At 42.4% G+C, this 14,364-nt stretch overlaps 1 protein-coding gene across 1 annotated transcript in view; it reads left to right on the top strand.

The window, feature by feature from the left end:
- LOC134540678 (P2R1A-PPP2R2A-interacting phosphatase regulator 1) overlaps positions 1-12,147 on the top strand; it is a 33,549-nt gene extending 21,402 nt beyond the window's left edge. The window contains exons 5-6 of the mRNA XM_063383551.1: positions 1,273-1,446; positions 11,524-12,147. Coding sequence (XP_063239621.1) covers positions 1,273-1,446; positions 11,524-11,725 — 376 coding nt within the window. The 3' untranslated portion in view covers positions 11,726-12,147. The remainder of the gene's footprint in view (positions 1-1,272; positions 1,447-11,523) is intronic.
- The last annotated feature ends 2,217 nt before the right edge of the window (positions 12,148-14,364 follow it).

The following is a 14,364-nucleotide window of genomic DNA, read 5'->3' as shown; positions in this document are numbered from 1 at the left end:
GGAGTCTACTGTAGTGTTTTAGTACATAGACATACGCACTGAAAAATTGCGTAAGGAAGGTGCTGTTTGATCTAAGACAGCTGTAGGGATGGGGAAGACTGGATTATCGTTATTTCTTTCAGAAAATTGCAAAGTAGGTAACTTAAATTTAAAAAAAAAGAGAGCGCGTAACTCCGTGCATGTGATAGACGTGAAACTTCATCGGCGATTCAAACCTCGACTCGTATGCATATCGTAACGGGTAACATGTCATGGGCTAGAAAGAGAGAGAGAAGACAAATTTTTTTAAATAATCATGAATTAACAATCTTGTTACTCATTTAAGTAACTGCTCAGGATGTCAGTAATTATTGATTCAATCAATAATGATGAATTAATGATAAATATTACTCACTGTTAAAATGCTCATACCGTAAAGAAAAACTGTGCGTGTTACTGTTTCTTCCAAACAATTCTGCCGATTGGAGCATGCCAAATCCGTGAAGGAAAAACAAAATTTATAACGGGTAGCACTATCTATGCTGGAAATGCAGGGACTGTCTCAACAGCGCTCTCTACGCTGCTGGTTGAACAAATAGGAACGCGAGCGCGCTGGTAGCAAATATAAAATTCAAGGCACTCGCAGCTGACTGTACAGGATACCTAGGTATATCTATTCTCTGAAAAAAAAAAAAAAAAAAAAAAGAAGCACATGTGCACACTCTTATCATTTCGTTCATCCATCTCTCTTGACAGGGGGGACGAATCGTAAAATCGTACAAAGTGGAGAATAAAAAAACAAGCCCAGAAACATTTTAGAGCGTAGTGCTCTCTGTACATCTCTTCTGCCAAGTACCTATTCTCCGTCCTTTCCGCGTCAGAAATGTTTCACAGCAATGTATTGTTAAAATCCACTAAAAAGTTAATACTATAATGTTACCATTTGGTTTTGTAAACGTTGATTAGCGCCAACCGCCACAGAAGACACATTTTCGTTCCATGCAACTTCCAATTACATTCACAAAATTTCCCCCCTACTAAATGTCGTGTACCGGGAACTATAAGATTTTACGCATCAAAAACGTAGGTATTTACGCACTTCCAAGGTACTCGTGCAGACGTGAACATCCGTGCCTGCATTCCACGAGGGCCAGACACCTATTCTCCGTCCTTTCCGTGTCGGAAACGATTCACGGCGATGTTCCACGGGAAAAGTTGCGTTGAAGTGTTAGCTGTGGTGTCGCCCGCCCGGGGGAAGTGTGTGACGGCGGTGGTCGGTGGGCCCTTGTGCAGTCGCAGCTCCAGCCCCATCGCCATGCGGCCCAGCTCGCTGGGGCCGGTCAAGCGCAAGTTCCAGCTGGACGACGACAAGGCGGGCGACCAGTACCTCTCGCCGCCCGCCAAGAGGCCCAGCTTCTGCGGCTCGGAGCGGGGCGGCGGCGGCCTGCTCATGACGCACTCCGGCAGGTACTCGTTTCCTCCTCCTCCCTGCCGTGTTTCAGACGCGACTTCGTCATGTGACCAACAATTTTTTTAAATGGTATCTTATTTTTTATAAAGTAGAATTTGAAATTAAAATCTTTTAAAATAAGTTTTCCTGTTGTATTTCACCGATAGCATAACCTAATAATATTTTTAATTTTATTTTTTAAGGAGTTTGTAATTGTTTTTGTCTATAATATTTTTTTACGTTAATCAATGTTTTTTTTTTTTTTTTTTCTCTTCTCTTTCGGGCATAGCACGTAAATTTTGAAGTTCTGCTATGTTATTAATAGTGGCAGGCTGCTTTCAAATAGTTTTTTCTCCTGTGAAATGACAACACTGGTCGACGTGATTTTTTGTAACATTGATGGGATTGCTATTTTTTTTTGAGTTTCTTTTAGGCAGTTTCTTCAAAAAAAGTTAAAATTTGTTGACCTGTGCAATTAGTGTTTAGTATTGATTTTTTTTTTCCTTAATGACTACAACTGTGATAATATTGACAGTGGAACTAGTTTATGGTCTTAAATTTTTTTTTATATATTTAAATTTAAAAAATGTACATAGTATTATTATTATTTTATTATTATAGATTGTATACAAAATAAGATTTTTAATGTATCAATCTGGCAACCATGACTAAACATGAGACATATTATAGATGTAATTACCGTGTTTTCTCGCATAATCGTCACACATTTTATTCTAAAATCAAGTTTTAAAAGTAGGTGTGCGACTATTATTCAGGGAAAAAAAAATTTTGTTAGGTAAAGTTATTCATAAAAACAAAACCCGTTCATGGAAAGTACGTTTATTTAAAAAAAGGTGGAGTATACAAGAGCACGCAAAAGCATTTATATTAATAATTCATTAAACAAAAACATTTCTTCGACTTTAGATAGAAAAACAAAATCTGTGACCCGGACGCGACTTGAATCTGTGACGTGAACTAACGCGTAACTACCGTTGTAGTTCACACTTGCCACGAAAGAGTGCACGCCATCAAATGTAGCTAACTTGGCACAAGACAGAAATCGCGCATTGCATGCAATCGGCGAGATATCGATATTCGACTACGGGAAGCAACATAACCAAACATGAATGATGCCAATTAGCGCTGGCTAAATGTCTATAAGTGGCATAGGCGTACCCAGGGGGGGTGTTTTGGGGGTTCAAACCCCCCCCCCCCCCCCCCCCCCCCCCCCCCCCCGAAATGAGGCAAGAAAATTATGAACACTCATGTCATTCGAGCTCAATTTCTAAACACAGAGCTACGACAGAAATAACGTCACCAAGCAGCCCAATTGGTAAGCAAAGGTAAAAAAATTTGATTTGCAGTGGTTGGTTCATGATAGGTCAGTCTAAATTCTCAAATTGCGGTGATTGGTCTATGGAATAATCAGTTCAACTCTACTTTGATTATGTTTTAGATTTGCTTAGTAGAATTGGGCATTGAGTAACAGTAGTGATTGCGACCTAATTTCATACAAAACTCTATAAAACTATTAAAACGGGGGGGGGGGGGGGGGGGGGTGGGGGGATGAGACTTTATTGGTCGTTTTGTCAAGTCAGGTACTTTCATTTAAATACTGTACATCTGTACGTATAACACAAAGAAAAAAGTTTGATTATCGCAAGGTGCGTAATTTTAAACGACTGTTACAAACATTGAAAAGCTGAAATGTAAATTTCTCGCCTCAGATGAAAGGGACCTCGTTGAGTGCAACGTGGTGTGTAGTTGTGTTTGAGTCAGTAGCTTAATGGCCTCAACTCAATGTGTAGGTGTTTTTAGCGAATATTGTAATAGAACAATATAATTTAATATATATTATACTAGCTGCCCAACCCAGCTCGCACGGCTATACTAATGGGGAAAAAATGAGACTAAATATCCCATTTACAGTAATAATAAATGAAATAAAATGTAATTAATTTCGACAAAAATTTATTACAATGCTTTGTAATGTACCGGAGAGAAAACGAGTAGCACTGATGGTTTCCCGATTCTCGAGAACGCAACGTATAACTGATGTACCCGTACTTCGCTACGGCAGTCTACAAGCAGAACACTTGCGCCGCTCATTATACATGCCCCTCCTTGTGGGTGCGCCAATGCCGCACCTCGAATGGAAAAAAAATCAAAACAATGCTCGTTGCCATGGAGACGCAGAAGGCATAAACAATGCACAATCCCGCTGTCCCACTGTTGCCTGGACTTAACCACCCTTGGGACTTGATTTTCGGAAAAGTCATCCTGCATAACATTAGGAACATTACTGTCAAGTTCAAGTCTGTAGGATATAAAATTGAAAAAAAAAGGGCAATTTTTGATATTTAAAGTCCCCGTAAAATTTAAAAGGTAATGAGGACTGCACTAACAGTGAATTAGTTGTTGCCATAGAGACGAATGAAGCATCAACAAAACAACTGCCGTTGCCATGGTGATTTTCTACCAAAAACTGGAATTTTGATATTTTACACCCCCAAAACTCCCATTGGGAGCTGATTTTCGGAAAATCATATCTTAGTGAGCGTCTACATACATCACAAAATGAGTAACTATGCTAAGTTTCAATCGGTTGAAAGATTTCAAGTCATTCGTAATGAGTCAGTCAGTGGTATTTCGCAGAAATATATTTATAATTTAAATAATTTTACATAAAATAATAATTAAATCTATACAGAAATATGCCTCGAATTGAAAAAAAAATCGATCTAAGTGATGCCCGTTGCCATGAAGACGCAGAAGGCATAAACAATACAAAATCCTGTTGCAATGGAGATGGAGTACCCACTGTTGACAGTGCTTAACCACCCTTGGGAGCTGATTTTCGGAAAATGCTGGCATTAATCTAAATAAAATGTAGCCTATATATAATGTTGGACAAAGTTACAAATATTTGTGCGAAATTTCATTTAAATCAATGCAGTAGTTTCAGAAATTAGCCCGGCCAAACATCGTGACACGAGATTTTTATATATAAAGATTTAATTCTGTTTTGCTACACTTGAATTGGAAAGTCTGAATCACAACAGCCCGTCGCATCCGTCCGTCATCCGTTCGTCCGTCAGCCGCCAAGCGATATACAACTTCACTTCACTTCACTGCTTGGATTTTGGCCTTGAGCGGTATCCGTTTAGCCAGAAAAATCAATTCCATTATTCTTTTTCATCATATTTTATCGCAAGTGTATATTTTGAATAAGTCTCAGTTTTCTTCCCATGCCTTACCCGGGACTCAAACCCAGAACCTCTCCCACCATAAGCCGGTGTGCATCCGACTACGCTACGGAGGTCGGCTGGCGATTTACAACACTCCGCTCGTCCGTCATAATATTTCTCCATGTCAATGCTGACAACTGTTGAGAAAACTTAACAATTTGGAGGAAAAACAATTATCATATGTAATTATGTTACTTAAACAATTATGTAAAGTAAGTACTTGAAACTCATTAAACTCAGAGTGTTTTTTGTTTTCGGAATGTATTTTCACATTTCCAGAGTTACCATACGTAATTATAATACTTCCGTGACTTATACCATTTTTTTTTTTTTCAAAAAAGAGCTTTCGAAATGTGTCTAACCGTAAGCTAAGAAATGATTTTGGTATCAGCTAAACAATTAAACAAACTTTAATACATTTTAATATAATATTTTATATGCAAATAACTAGAAGACATTAAGAGGTTATAGTTTCATCCGTTCACCCGTCAAAAGTATAAAGTTACCAAGCTTTAGACGGACGAGTGGATAACATTTTTCAGTCCATCTAATTGGGTGCAGGTCACGTAATTGACAGACGGCCTTAGTTGCTAACACACTTACAATCAAATTATACAGCAATTATTCTATTGTCATGCCATCAACTTATTAGGAATAAGTTTGTAAAGTGCATACGTAAATTCGTTAAGTTAACTACAGTAGAACCCCGATTTAACGAAGTGCTATGGTTACCGAAAATGTTTACTCTAAATCGATGTTTCGTTAAATCCGATTTACCGATTTTCAATTACCCCCGCACTCATAATCGCGTCCCTACGTTTCCATATCGTAGACAGGGTCGACGCCGATATCTTGTGCTGCCGTGCTATCTCAGCAGACTTCGTCAACTTTATATCTTCAACGTCTTTTAATCTCAATCGTACGGCCCCCGGTTCGTACGTACACCTCGGTCGTACATACAGATTTTCAGAAACCGTGAAAAATGAGGCATAAAATAAAAAAAAAGTTTAAAAATATGTAAAGTGTAAGAAATACGTTAAAGTTTATTAAAATACAGTCGCAACCTGCAGCGTTTATAACAAATACGAGCTACATACACATGGCGTCACAGTAAAAAATTAAAAATAAAAAAAAAAGGCCGCAAATTGATGGATAATTTCCGTCAATAGCACGCCGTACGCGGATAAAGGTCATTGTACTCGGTCAGCTGCTGTTACGGCGCGGCGTAGCCGCCGGCTGACTCTCTTTGTTCGCTGAGCTGCGCAGCACTTATAAAAAACGTATTCCAAAAACTAAAACAACGCGCACAAAGCTCTTACTGAGAATAATAGAGCTGTAGCAAACCGTATGTATTCGGTACTGAGTAACAGGTGCGCCGTCTAGTAACGAGTAACGAAACGTTACACACGGCTGCATCTCGTTACTCGCATTTTTCGTATGTTTTACGCATGCGCGCGCATATTCGATGAATTTGCGTTACAAAGAACATGTTTGTTTATTAAGTAAAGTATAATTTGGAAATTCGTCGTCTTTTTTTTTTTTTTTTACTGTTTATTAAAGGAGTGTGTGTAGACAAAGTTTGAGATTGGAACAGAAACAACGTAAGAAAGTATTGTTTACAAATTAGAAATATGTTTTTTATTATCGCGTATTTTCACGTTTTTTTGTTCTTATTTTAAAAGAGACAGTATAAAAAAGCCGCTCTAATGAGATTTAATTGTTTCTTGGTTAACAAAAACGGTTAATTATCAAATATTGTTAATTGTTTATATTCTATTTATTATTTACGCGACGTCATACTGTACGCGTTCGCAATACGACTCGATTCTTTGCTGCAACATAACATAGCATGTTATGCGGTATCAGAAGTAACGAGTAATGTAACGTGATACGATAGTAACGAGTACTAATTGTTATAGTAACGAATACATACGGGGACGCTTTTTTTCGTTACTTTTACACCTCTAGAGAATAATGATAATGGCGTATTGGTGTGACGTTGTCACAAGTTAAAAAAAACCTGCAGGATGGGAATGGAATACCTATTTGGAAACGTGTGAATATTGGCTAGCACTGTTACTATGCGGGCGTGTTTGGAAGATAACGTGGTGAGTCAAGCCATGGATATGGAAGGGGGAGGGGGATGCGGACAAAGAAACCCTTCATGACGTCATGTGTCGCGGACAGTCTATCTATCCAGGCGCGCGCAATGGCACGCACCTACGCAATCCAGTTACAGCGCCCGGAGTTTTTCAGCAATTTGAACAATTTTTTTTTTTAATTTTTTCGTATTTGGACAGATGATGCAAAGGCACATATTAATATATAGTACCTCCATTCTATTACTGACACCACACAGTGTATTTTTTAATAAGATTCCATTACAATTTACTTTCATTTTTTGGAAATCTATATTATTATTTTAATAAAATGGTGTTTTTTGATGGTTCCTGAAAACCTTTACGTTAAATCGCTGTTTTCGTTAAACCCGTGTTCGCAAAATCGGGGTTCTACTGTAATTATTTTTATATTATATATATCTTTTTGGGGGGTTTTTTAGGCATTTTAATATTGTAATGTGAACTTACTTAAGTTAATTGAAAGAAAAGTTACGTACAAATTACATATCAACAATAGCCCAGGTGAAAAAATGAATTTCGAGACTATTATATTTATTTACTCAAGAAATAATTAATTTTTGGTGTTTATGCAGTTTTTCTTAAAAATCTGGAAGAACACCCCCCGAAAAAAATTTCTGGGTACGCCTATGATAAGTGGTACACCGCGGCAACACTAACAATCAGATAAAGGAAATAATGTTTAAAAATGTCATTAAAAAAAATTTGTTCGTCGGACAACTTCGTATATCCATTAATTAAATAAGTAAGTGGTAATGTCAGAATAAATATTAGATTTCTACTTTAAAGTACATAGTTTTATACGGAAAAGATACCTACACGAAGCGCTCGGCATCTAATAGAGGGACCAAGAACAACGTGCAACGTTACGCGAGAAGTTTTTTCATCCCAATTTTTACTGCCTAAAATATAGGTGCGACAATTATGCGAGTGCAACAATTATTGCGATAAAAGAGAGTACTAACTACATGTTTCATTTCATGGCTCTCAAAAGCCTCGGAAAAGTTTCACTTGCCCTGAAAGATTGCTAAAACTCTAGAGTGAAAAGTAGAGCTAAAACGAGGCTCAGCAGATCCAAATTTTCGCGGCCATCTTACTCTGTGGCTGCCTACATGTGGCACATGCCCAGTGCTGTCTGACCCAATTTTGTTGCAAGTGGGAAGCGTAGCAAACATTTCAGTTTATACCTCCCGTTCATTCCGTCATTGCTCCAGTCTCATCTTATCACAGCTTGTCATCTGTTATAGTCTCTACGTAGACACAAAGGGCCGTATTCCAAGACACAAAAATAAGGGTTTAGGTGTTGAATATGCAATACCTGTACCCTAACAGTATTCCTAGTGCACGATAGGACACGGCCAGTCCCTTATTTTTAGGGCACTGATTTTTGGTGTCCTATCTGTTGCCGATTTGATCCATAACTGTATATATATTTTTTTCCTTTTTAATGAACTTTAACGGAACTTTTACGATTACAATTCCCCCCTCCCCCCCTGATATCTTAAAAAAACAGCAAATATAAATACGGCCAACAATTCATCATTTATTCTTGTACAACCAAAATTAAATATTTTATTTCACATTATAATGACATAGTTTTAAAAAATAACCTAAAATTACGATGTATTCCACGAAGTACAGCTGTTTATAGCCTCGCACAAGTCCTCGTTTATCAAAACGGCTGCCGATCTGATACCTTACAGGGGTTCAGTTAGGACACGTTTTGGAATATGACTCGAGAGTTAGGGTACGGCAGTTGCCCAACAAGGCAGTGCATATTCGCTACCTTACTGAAACGTCTTGGAATACCGCCCTAAGGGCCTGCCCAGTCGGGGGTGTATCTGTCTCAGTGAGCAGGGTGATAAGTGTGACGCTAGTGCTTCTAGCGTGGTATCGCCTCTGAACTGGCGCACAGTCTTCTCGTCATGCATGAGGCAAGTATGACATTTGAGTAGTAACCATAACATTATATCATATGGTAGGGAAATAAAGATGAAGGTGTAATGCAAGTCCCTCGAGTTCTTTCAAGTACTTTTACGGGGGTGTTTCATGTCTAAAACTGATTCTGTAACCCACACATTTTAACCCTGTTCACGCTCCTAAAAAAAACAGTTTAAAAACTCAAGTGTGGTGACAGAAATACTGATACACCCACGGCATATTCTTAAATGCTTTTTGTGAAACCACTCTGATATCTCAGTCAGTTCTCAGATGGTGTGGTTATTTCAGATGGTGTGTGCGGGTAGTGTGTCACGTAGAGTGTGATGTGTTCAGGGAGTGTCACGTAGAGTGTGTGACGTGTGCGGGGAGTGTCACGTAGAGTGTGACATGTGCAAAGAGTGTGTCACGTAGAGTGTGTGACGTGTGGGGGAGTGTGTCACGTAGAGTGCGATGTGTGGGGGAGTGTGTGACGCGGAGGGTGATGTGTGAAAGGAGTGTGTCACACGGAGGGAGACGTGTGCGGGGAGTGTCACATAGAGTGTGACGTGTGCAGGGAGTGTGTCACGTAGAGTGTGATGTGTGCGGGAGTAGGTCACGCAGAGTGTGTCATGTGCGAGGAGTGTGTCACATAGAGTATGACATGTCATGCAGAGTGTGACGTGTGGGGTGAGTGTGACGTGTGCGGGGAGTGTGTGACGTGTGGGGGGAGTGTGTGATGCGGAGGGTGATGTGTGTGGGGAGTGTGTGTCACGTAGAGTGTGACGTGTGGGGGGAGTGTGTGACGCGGAGGGTGACGTGTGCGGGGAATGTGTGTCACGTAGAATGTGACGTGTGGGGGGAGTGTGTCACGTAGAGTGTGATGTGTGGGGGGAGTGTGTGACGCGGAGGGTGACGTGGTCGGGGAGTGTGTGTCTCGTAGAGTGTGACGTGTGGGGGAAGTGTGTGACGCGGAGGGTGATGTGTGCGGGGAGTGTGTGTCTCGTAGAGTGTGACGTGTGGGGGGAGTGTGTGACGCGGAGGGTGACGTGTGTGGGGAGTGTGTCTCGTAGAGTGTGACGTGTGGGGGGAGTGTGTGACGCGGAGGGTGACGTGTGTGGGGAGTGTGTGTCACGTAGAGTGTGACGTGTGGGGGGAGTGTGTGACGCGGAGGGTGACGTGTGCGGGGAGTGTGTGTCACGTAGAGTGTGACGTGTGTGGGGAGTGTGTGTCACGTAGAGTGTGACGTGTGGGGGGAGTGTGTGACGCGGAGGGTGATGTGTGCGGGGAGTGTGTCACGTAGAGTGTGACGTGTGGGGGGAGTGTGTGACGCGGAGGGTGACGTGTGCGGGGAGTGTGTGTCATGTAGAGTGTGACGTGTGGGGGGAGTGTGTGATGCGGAGGGTGATGTGTGAAAGGAGTGTGTCACACGGAGGGAGACGTGTGCGGGGAGTGTCACATAGAGTGTGACGTGTGCAGGGAGTGTGTCACGTAGAGTGTGATGTGTGCGGGAGTAGGTCACGCAGAGTGTGTCATGTGCGAGGAGTGTGTCACATAGAGTATGACATGTCATGCAGAGTGTGACGTGTGGGGTGAGTGTGACGTGTGCGGGGAGTGTGTGACGTGTGGGGGGAGTGTGTGATGCGGAGGGTGATGTGTGTGGGGAGTGTGTGTCACGTAGAGTGTGACGTGTGGGGGGAGTGTGTGACGCGGAGGGTGACGTGTGCGGGGAATGTGTGTCACGTAGAATGTGACGTGTGGGGGGAGTGTGTCACGTAGAGTGTGATGTGTGGGGGGAGTGTGTGACGCGGAGGGTGACGTGGTCGGGGAGTGTGTGTCTCGTAGAGTGTGACGTGTGGGGGAAGTGTGTGACGCGGAGGGTGATGTGTGCGGGGAGTGTGTGTCTCGTAGAGTGTGACGTGTGGGGGGAGTGTGTGACGCGGAGGGTGACGTGTGTGGGGAGTGTGTCTCGTAGAGTGTGACGTGTGGGGGGAGTGTGTGACGCGGAGGGTGACGTGTGTGGGGAGTGTGTGTCACGTAGAGTGTGACGTGTGGGGGGAGTGTGTGACGCGGAGGGTGACGTGTGCGGGGAGTGTGTGACGCGGAGGGTGACGTGTGCGGGGAGTGTGTGTCATGTAGAGTGTGACGTGTGGGGGGAGTGTGTGATGCGGAGGGTGACGTGTGCGGGGAGTGTGTCACGTAGAGTGTGACGTGTGGGGGGAGTGTGTGATGCGGAGGGTGACGTGTGCAGGGAGTGTGTGTCTCGTAGAGTGTGACGTGTGGGGGGAGTGTCACATAGAGTGTGACGTGTGCAGGGAGTGTGTCACGTAGAGTGTGATGTGTGCGGGAGTAGGTCACGCAGAGTGTGACATGTGCGGGGAGTGTGTCACATAGAGTGTGACATGTCATGCAGAGTGTGACGTGTGGGGGGAGTGTGTCACGTGGAGTGTGATGTGTGCGGGGAGTGTGTGACGTGTGGGGGGAGTGTGTGACGTGTGGGGGGAGTGTGTGATGCGGAGGGTGACGTGTGCAGGGAGTGTGTGACGTGTGGGGGGAGTGTGTGATGCGGAGGGTGACGTGTGCGGGGAGTGTGTGTCATGTAGAGTGTGACGTGTGGGGGGAGTGTGAGAACGCGGAGGGTGACGTGTGCGGGGAGTGTGTGTCACGTAGAGTGTGACGTGTGGGGGGAGTGTGTGACGCGGAGGGTGATGTGTGCGGGGAGTGTGTGTCACGTAGAGTGTGACGTGTGCGGGGAGTGTGTGACGCGGAGAGGGTGACGTGTGCGCAGGCTGGACGCCACGGCGAGCCCGCTGCCTGGCTCGCTCAGCTCGGTCGGCACCCCCGAGTCCCTGTCGAGCGCCGACTCCCCGGGCTTCGCCTTCCACCCGGTGGACAGCCCCTCCCCGGGCCGGTCGGACGAGCCCATGCAGGAGGATCGACCGCTCGAGCTGCCCAAGCCGGACGAGGTGATGTCCCAGAGCGCCGGCTAGGGGGCGCCCCGGGCCGCCCTCGTCGCAAACCTCTAGTCGGACTCCTTCGCTGTCCCCCCTTCCCACCTGACTGACCTGCGGTGTTCACGCTGCTCCGAACCATGGTGTGTACCTGCGTGTCTGTTTCGCAAAGGCAGCGTTAAGGGCATTAAGTGGCGTCTCGTGAATTGCACACGTTAGAGAGTTACTAGCGTTTTGATCTTGCCGTTGGTTTTCCGCCGGCGCACTTCAAAGAGGAACAAAGTTTGTGCAACTGTGCTGGTTTTTTTTTTTTTTGTCAATCGCTGTTCGTTGTTGTCGTCTTCACGAGGTTCAGATCTGTACAGATGTAGTGCTACAGATGTGTCGCGTGTCCTACTACTCCATTGTTCTTACCCATTGAGTGTATGAGTGCAGTTTGTCAGATAAATAATTGAAGTTGTCTTCTCTGTCTTTTTTTTTTTATAACTGCTGCGTTTATTTAGAACTTGCATGTACCAATTTAGGAATTCCTAATCTGAACCACTGGCAGGTAACAAAGAGTTAAATAAATCTCTAATCAGTTCTCAGTAGACAGGCCTCCTCACACCAGCTAATTGTTTGATAAATTGCTTCAAATTGTTCTTTTACAAGAAAATTTTATCGTGAGTGATGCTGTTGAAACTTTGTATCTTCTGCGATGGAATGTGATGGCTGCCATTTATTTTTACCAATTTAGAACCTCGTCTAAATTTTTTTATTATTTTATTTTTAATGGTTTCAATGTTTCAATTATTATTCTCATGGTACAAAATAATGATTACCAGTAGCTGAATAATACAGGAGAGATTCTTTTATACGATGCGTTCAGAACCGTGGCTGTGCCAGATTAGCAATTTTGCTGGATTATTGAACTTCAGTGTAGTTTCAGCAGCAATGCCAAAGAAAAATTAATATTCAGTACAATGACATTTAAAACAATTTGTGGTCAGCTTCTTTTCTATGGCAAGAAAACGTGGACATTGCGGTGGTACGTCATCAGACGCCTGAATCTGCCCAAAAAATAGAGAATGCGAACGGCTCAATTTATGCCGGACTAATGTGTGCCAAACCGAAGAACGTCACATTTAAGTGCGCCAACTGTAGTATGTATTCAAACAAAATAAATTCAGGTTTGTTGAAATAATATTGTATTTAAATCGCTAGGCTTGTTAATGAACTTTCTGTAACATGGGTATTAATTATATGTGCAGATAGTACCAGATCAACAACTGGTATTTTCAAAAACTTGTTACAGTATTATTTGAGTAAAAAAATGTTTATATTTATTGCTGAGATCATGTTTCATAATGTGTGTGGTTGTTTGTGCATTGTACAAATAATTAGGACAACTAAACCATAATTTTAAAGAAATTTGTGATTTGACTTTGTTCTAGTGTTCAAAAATGATATTAAAGCATTTAAAGTGTGAGACATTCTTTCGAGAGACCTTCCAACTGTTTGAAATAGTCTTTGTTACCGAACACTTTGAAGCAATTTGAATTATAGTTCTAACGAATATATTTGTCGTGAAATTGAAAAGTGTGAGGGGGCCTTCAGAGCAGGGATGGGCTAGAATCACGCACACATAGCAAATCCCTACATGCTTGCTCATTGGCTGTTGAAGCCTCGCACATTTCTCCCTCCACTATCCTTCCTTCTCTCTCCACTGGCAACTATGACATGTCACGTGCAGTTCAAGGAGAGAGAAATTAAAAATTTGAACTTTTAACTTGAACTTGAGTTGCACACACCATGTTAGTTATTTCATTTTTTTTTGTCATTAATATTAGGTAATCAAGATACAGTAGAACCCCGATTTTGCGAACACGGATTTAACGAAAACAGCGATTTAACGTAAAGGTTTTCAGGAACCATCAAAAAACACCAATTTATTAAAATAATAATATAGATTTCCAAAAAATGAAAGTAAATTGTAACGGAAACTTACTAAAAAATACACTCTGTGGTGTCAGTAATAGAATGTAGGTACTATATATTAAAATGTGCCTTTGCATCATCTGTCCAATCACGAAAAAATAAAAAAAAATTGTTCAAATTGGTTAAAAACTCTGGGCGCTTTAACTGAATTGCGTAGGTGCGTGCCATTGAGCGCGCCTGGATAGATAGATTGTCCGCGACACATGACGTCATGAAGGGTTTCTTTGTCCGCATCCCCCTCCCCCTCTCTATGCCTGGCTTGACTCACCGCATTATTTTCCAAACACGCCCGCATAGTAACAGTGCTAGGCAATAATCACACGATTCCAAATATTCCTTTTCCCATCCTCCAGGTTTTTTCAACTTGTGACCACGTCACACCAATACACCACTATCATTATTTTCAGTAAGAGCTTTGTGCGCGGTGTTTAGTATTAGGAATACATTATTTATAAGTGCTGTTCGGACGCCGATGTTTTTGGAGTAGATAATCACAGTGACAGACCGACAGAATGCGCTCCCGCCCTTGCCGTCAGCGATGTTTATTTTGAAAGCTAAAGCAATTATCTTTTCCACGACCCTTCACAGCGTGAAAAAAAAAAAGGAAAAAAAAAAACACATTGGAATGCAGATGGAAAAGTAACTATGCATTAAAATAAATATATTTACGGCCCTGCTAAATTTTTCTATTCAATAAAATT

The sequence above is a fragment of the Bacillus rossius genome, chromosome 17 (assembly GCF_032445375.1).
Source record: "Bacillus rossius redtenbacheri isolate Brsri chromosome 17, Brsri_v3, whole genome shotgun sequence".
Lineage (NCBI taxonomy): Eukaryota > Metazoa > Arthropoda > Insecta > Phasmatodea > Bacillidae > Bacillus > Bacillus rossius.
The sequence above is the reverse complement of the archived record's forward strand: the minus strand, read 5'-3'. Positions and strand labels throughout refer to the sequence as shown.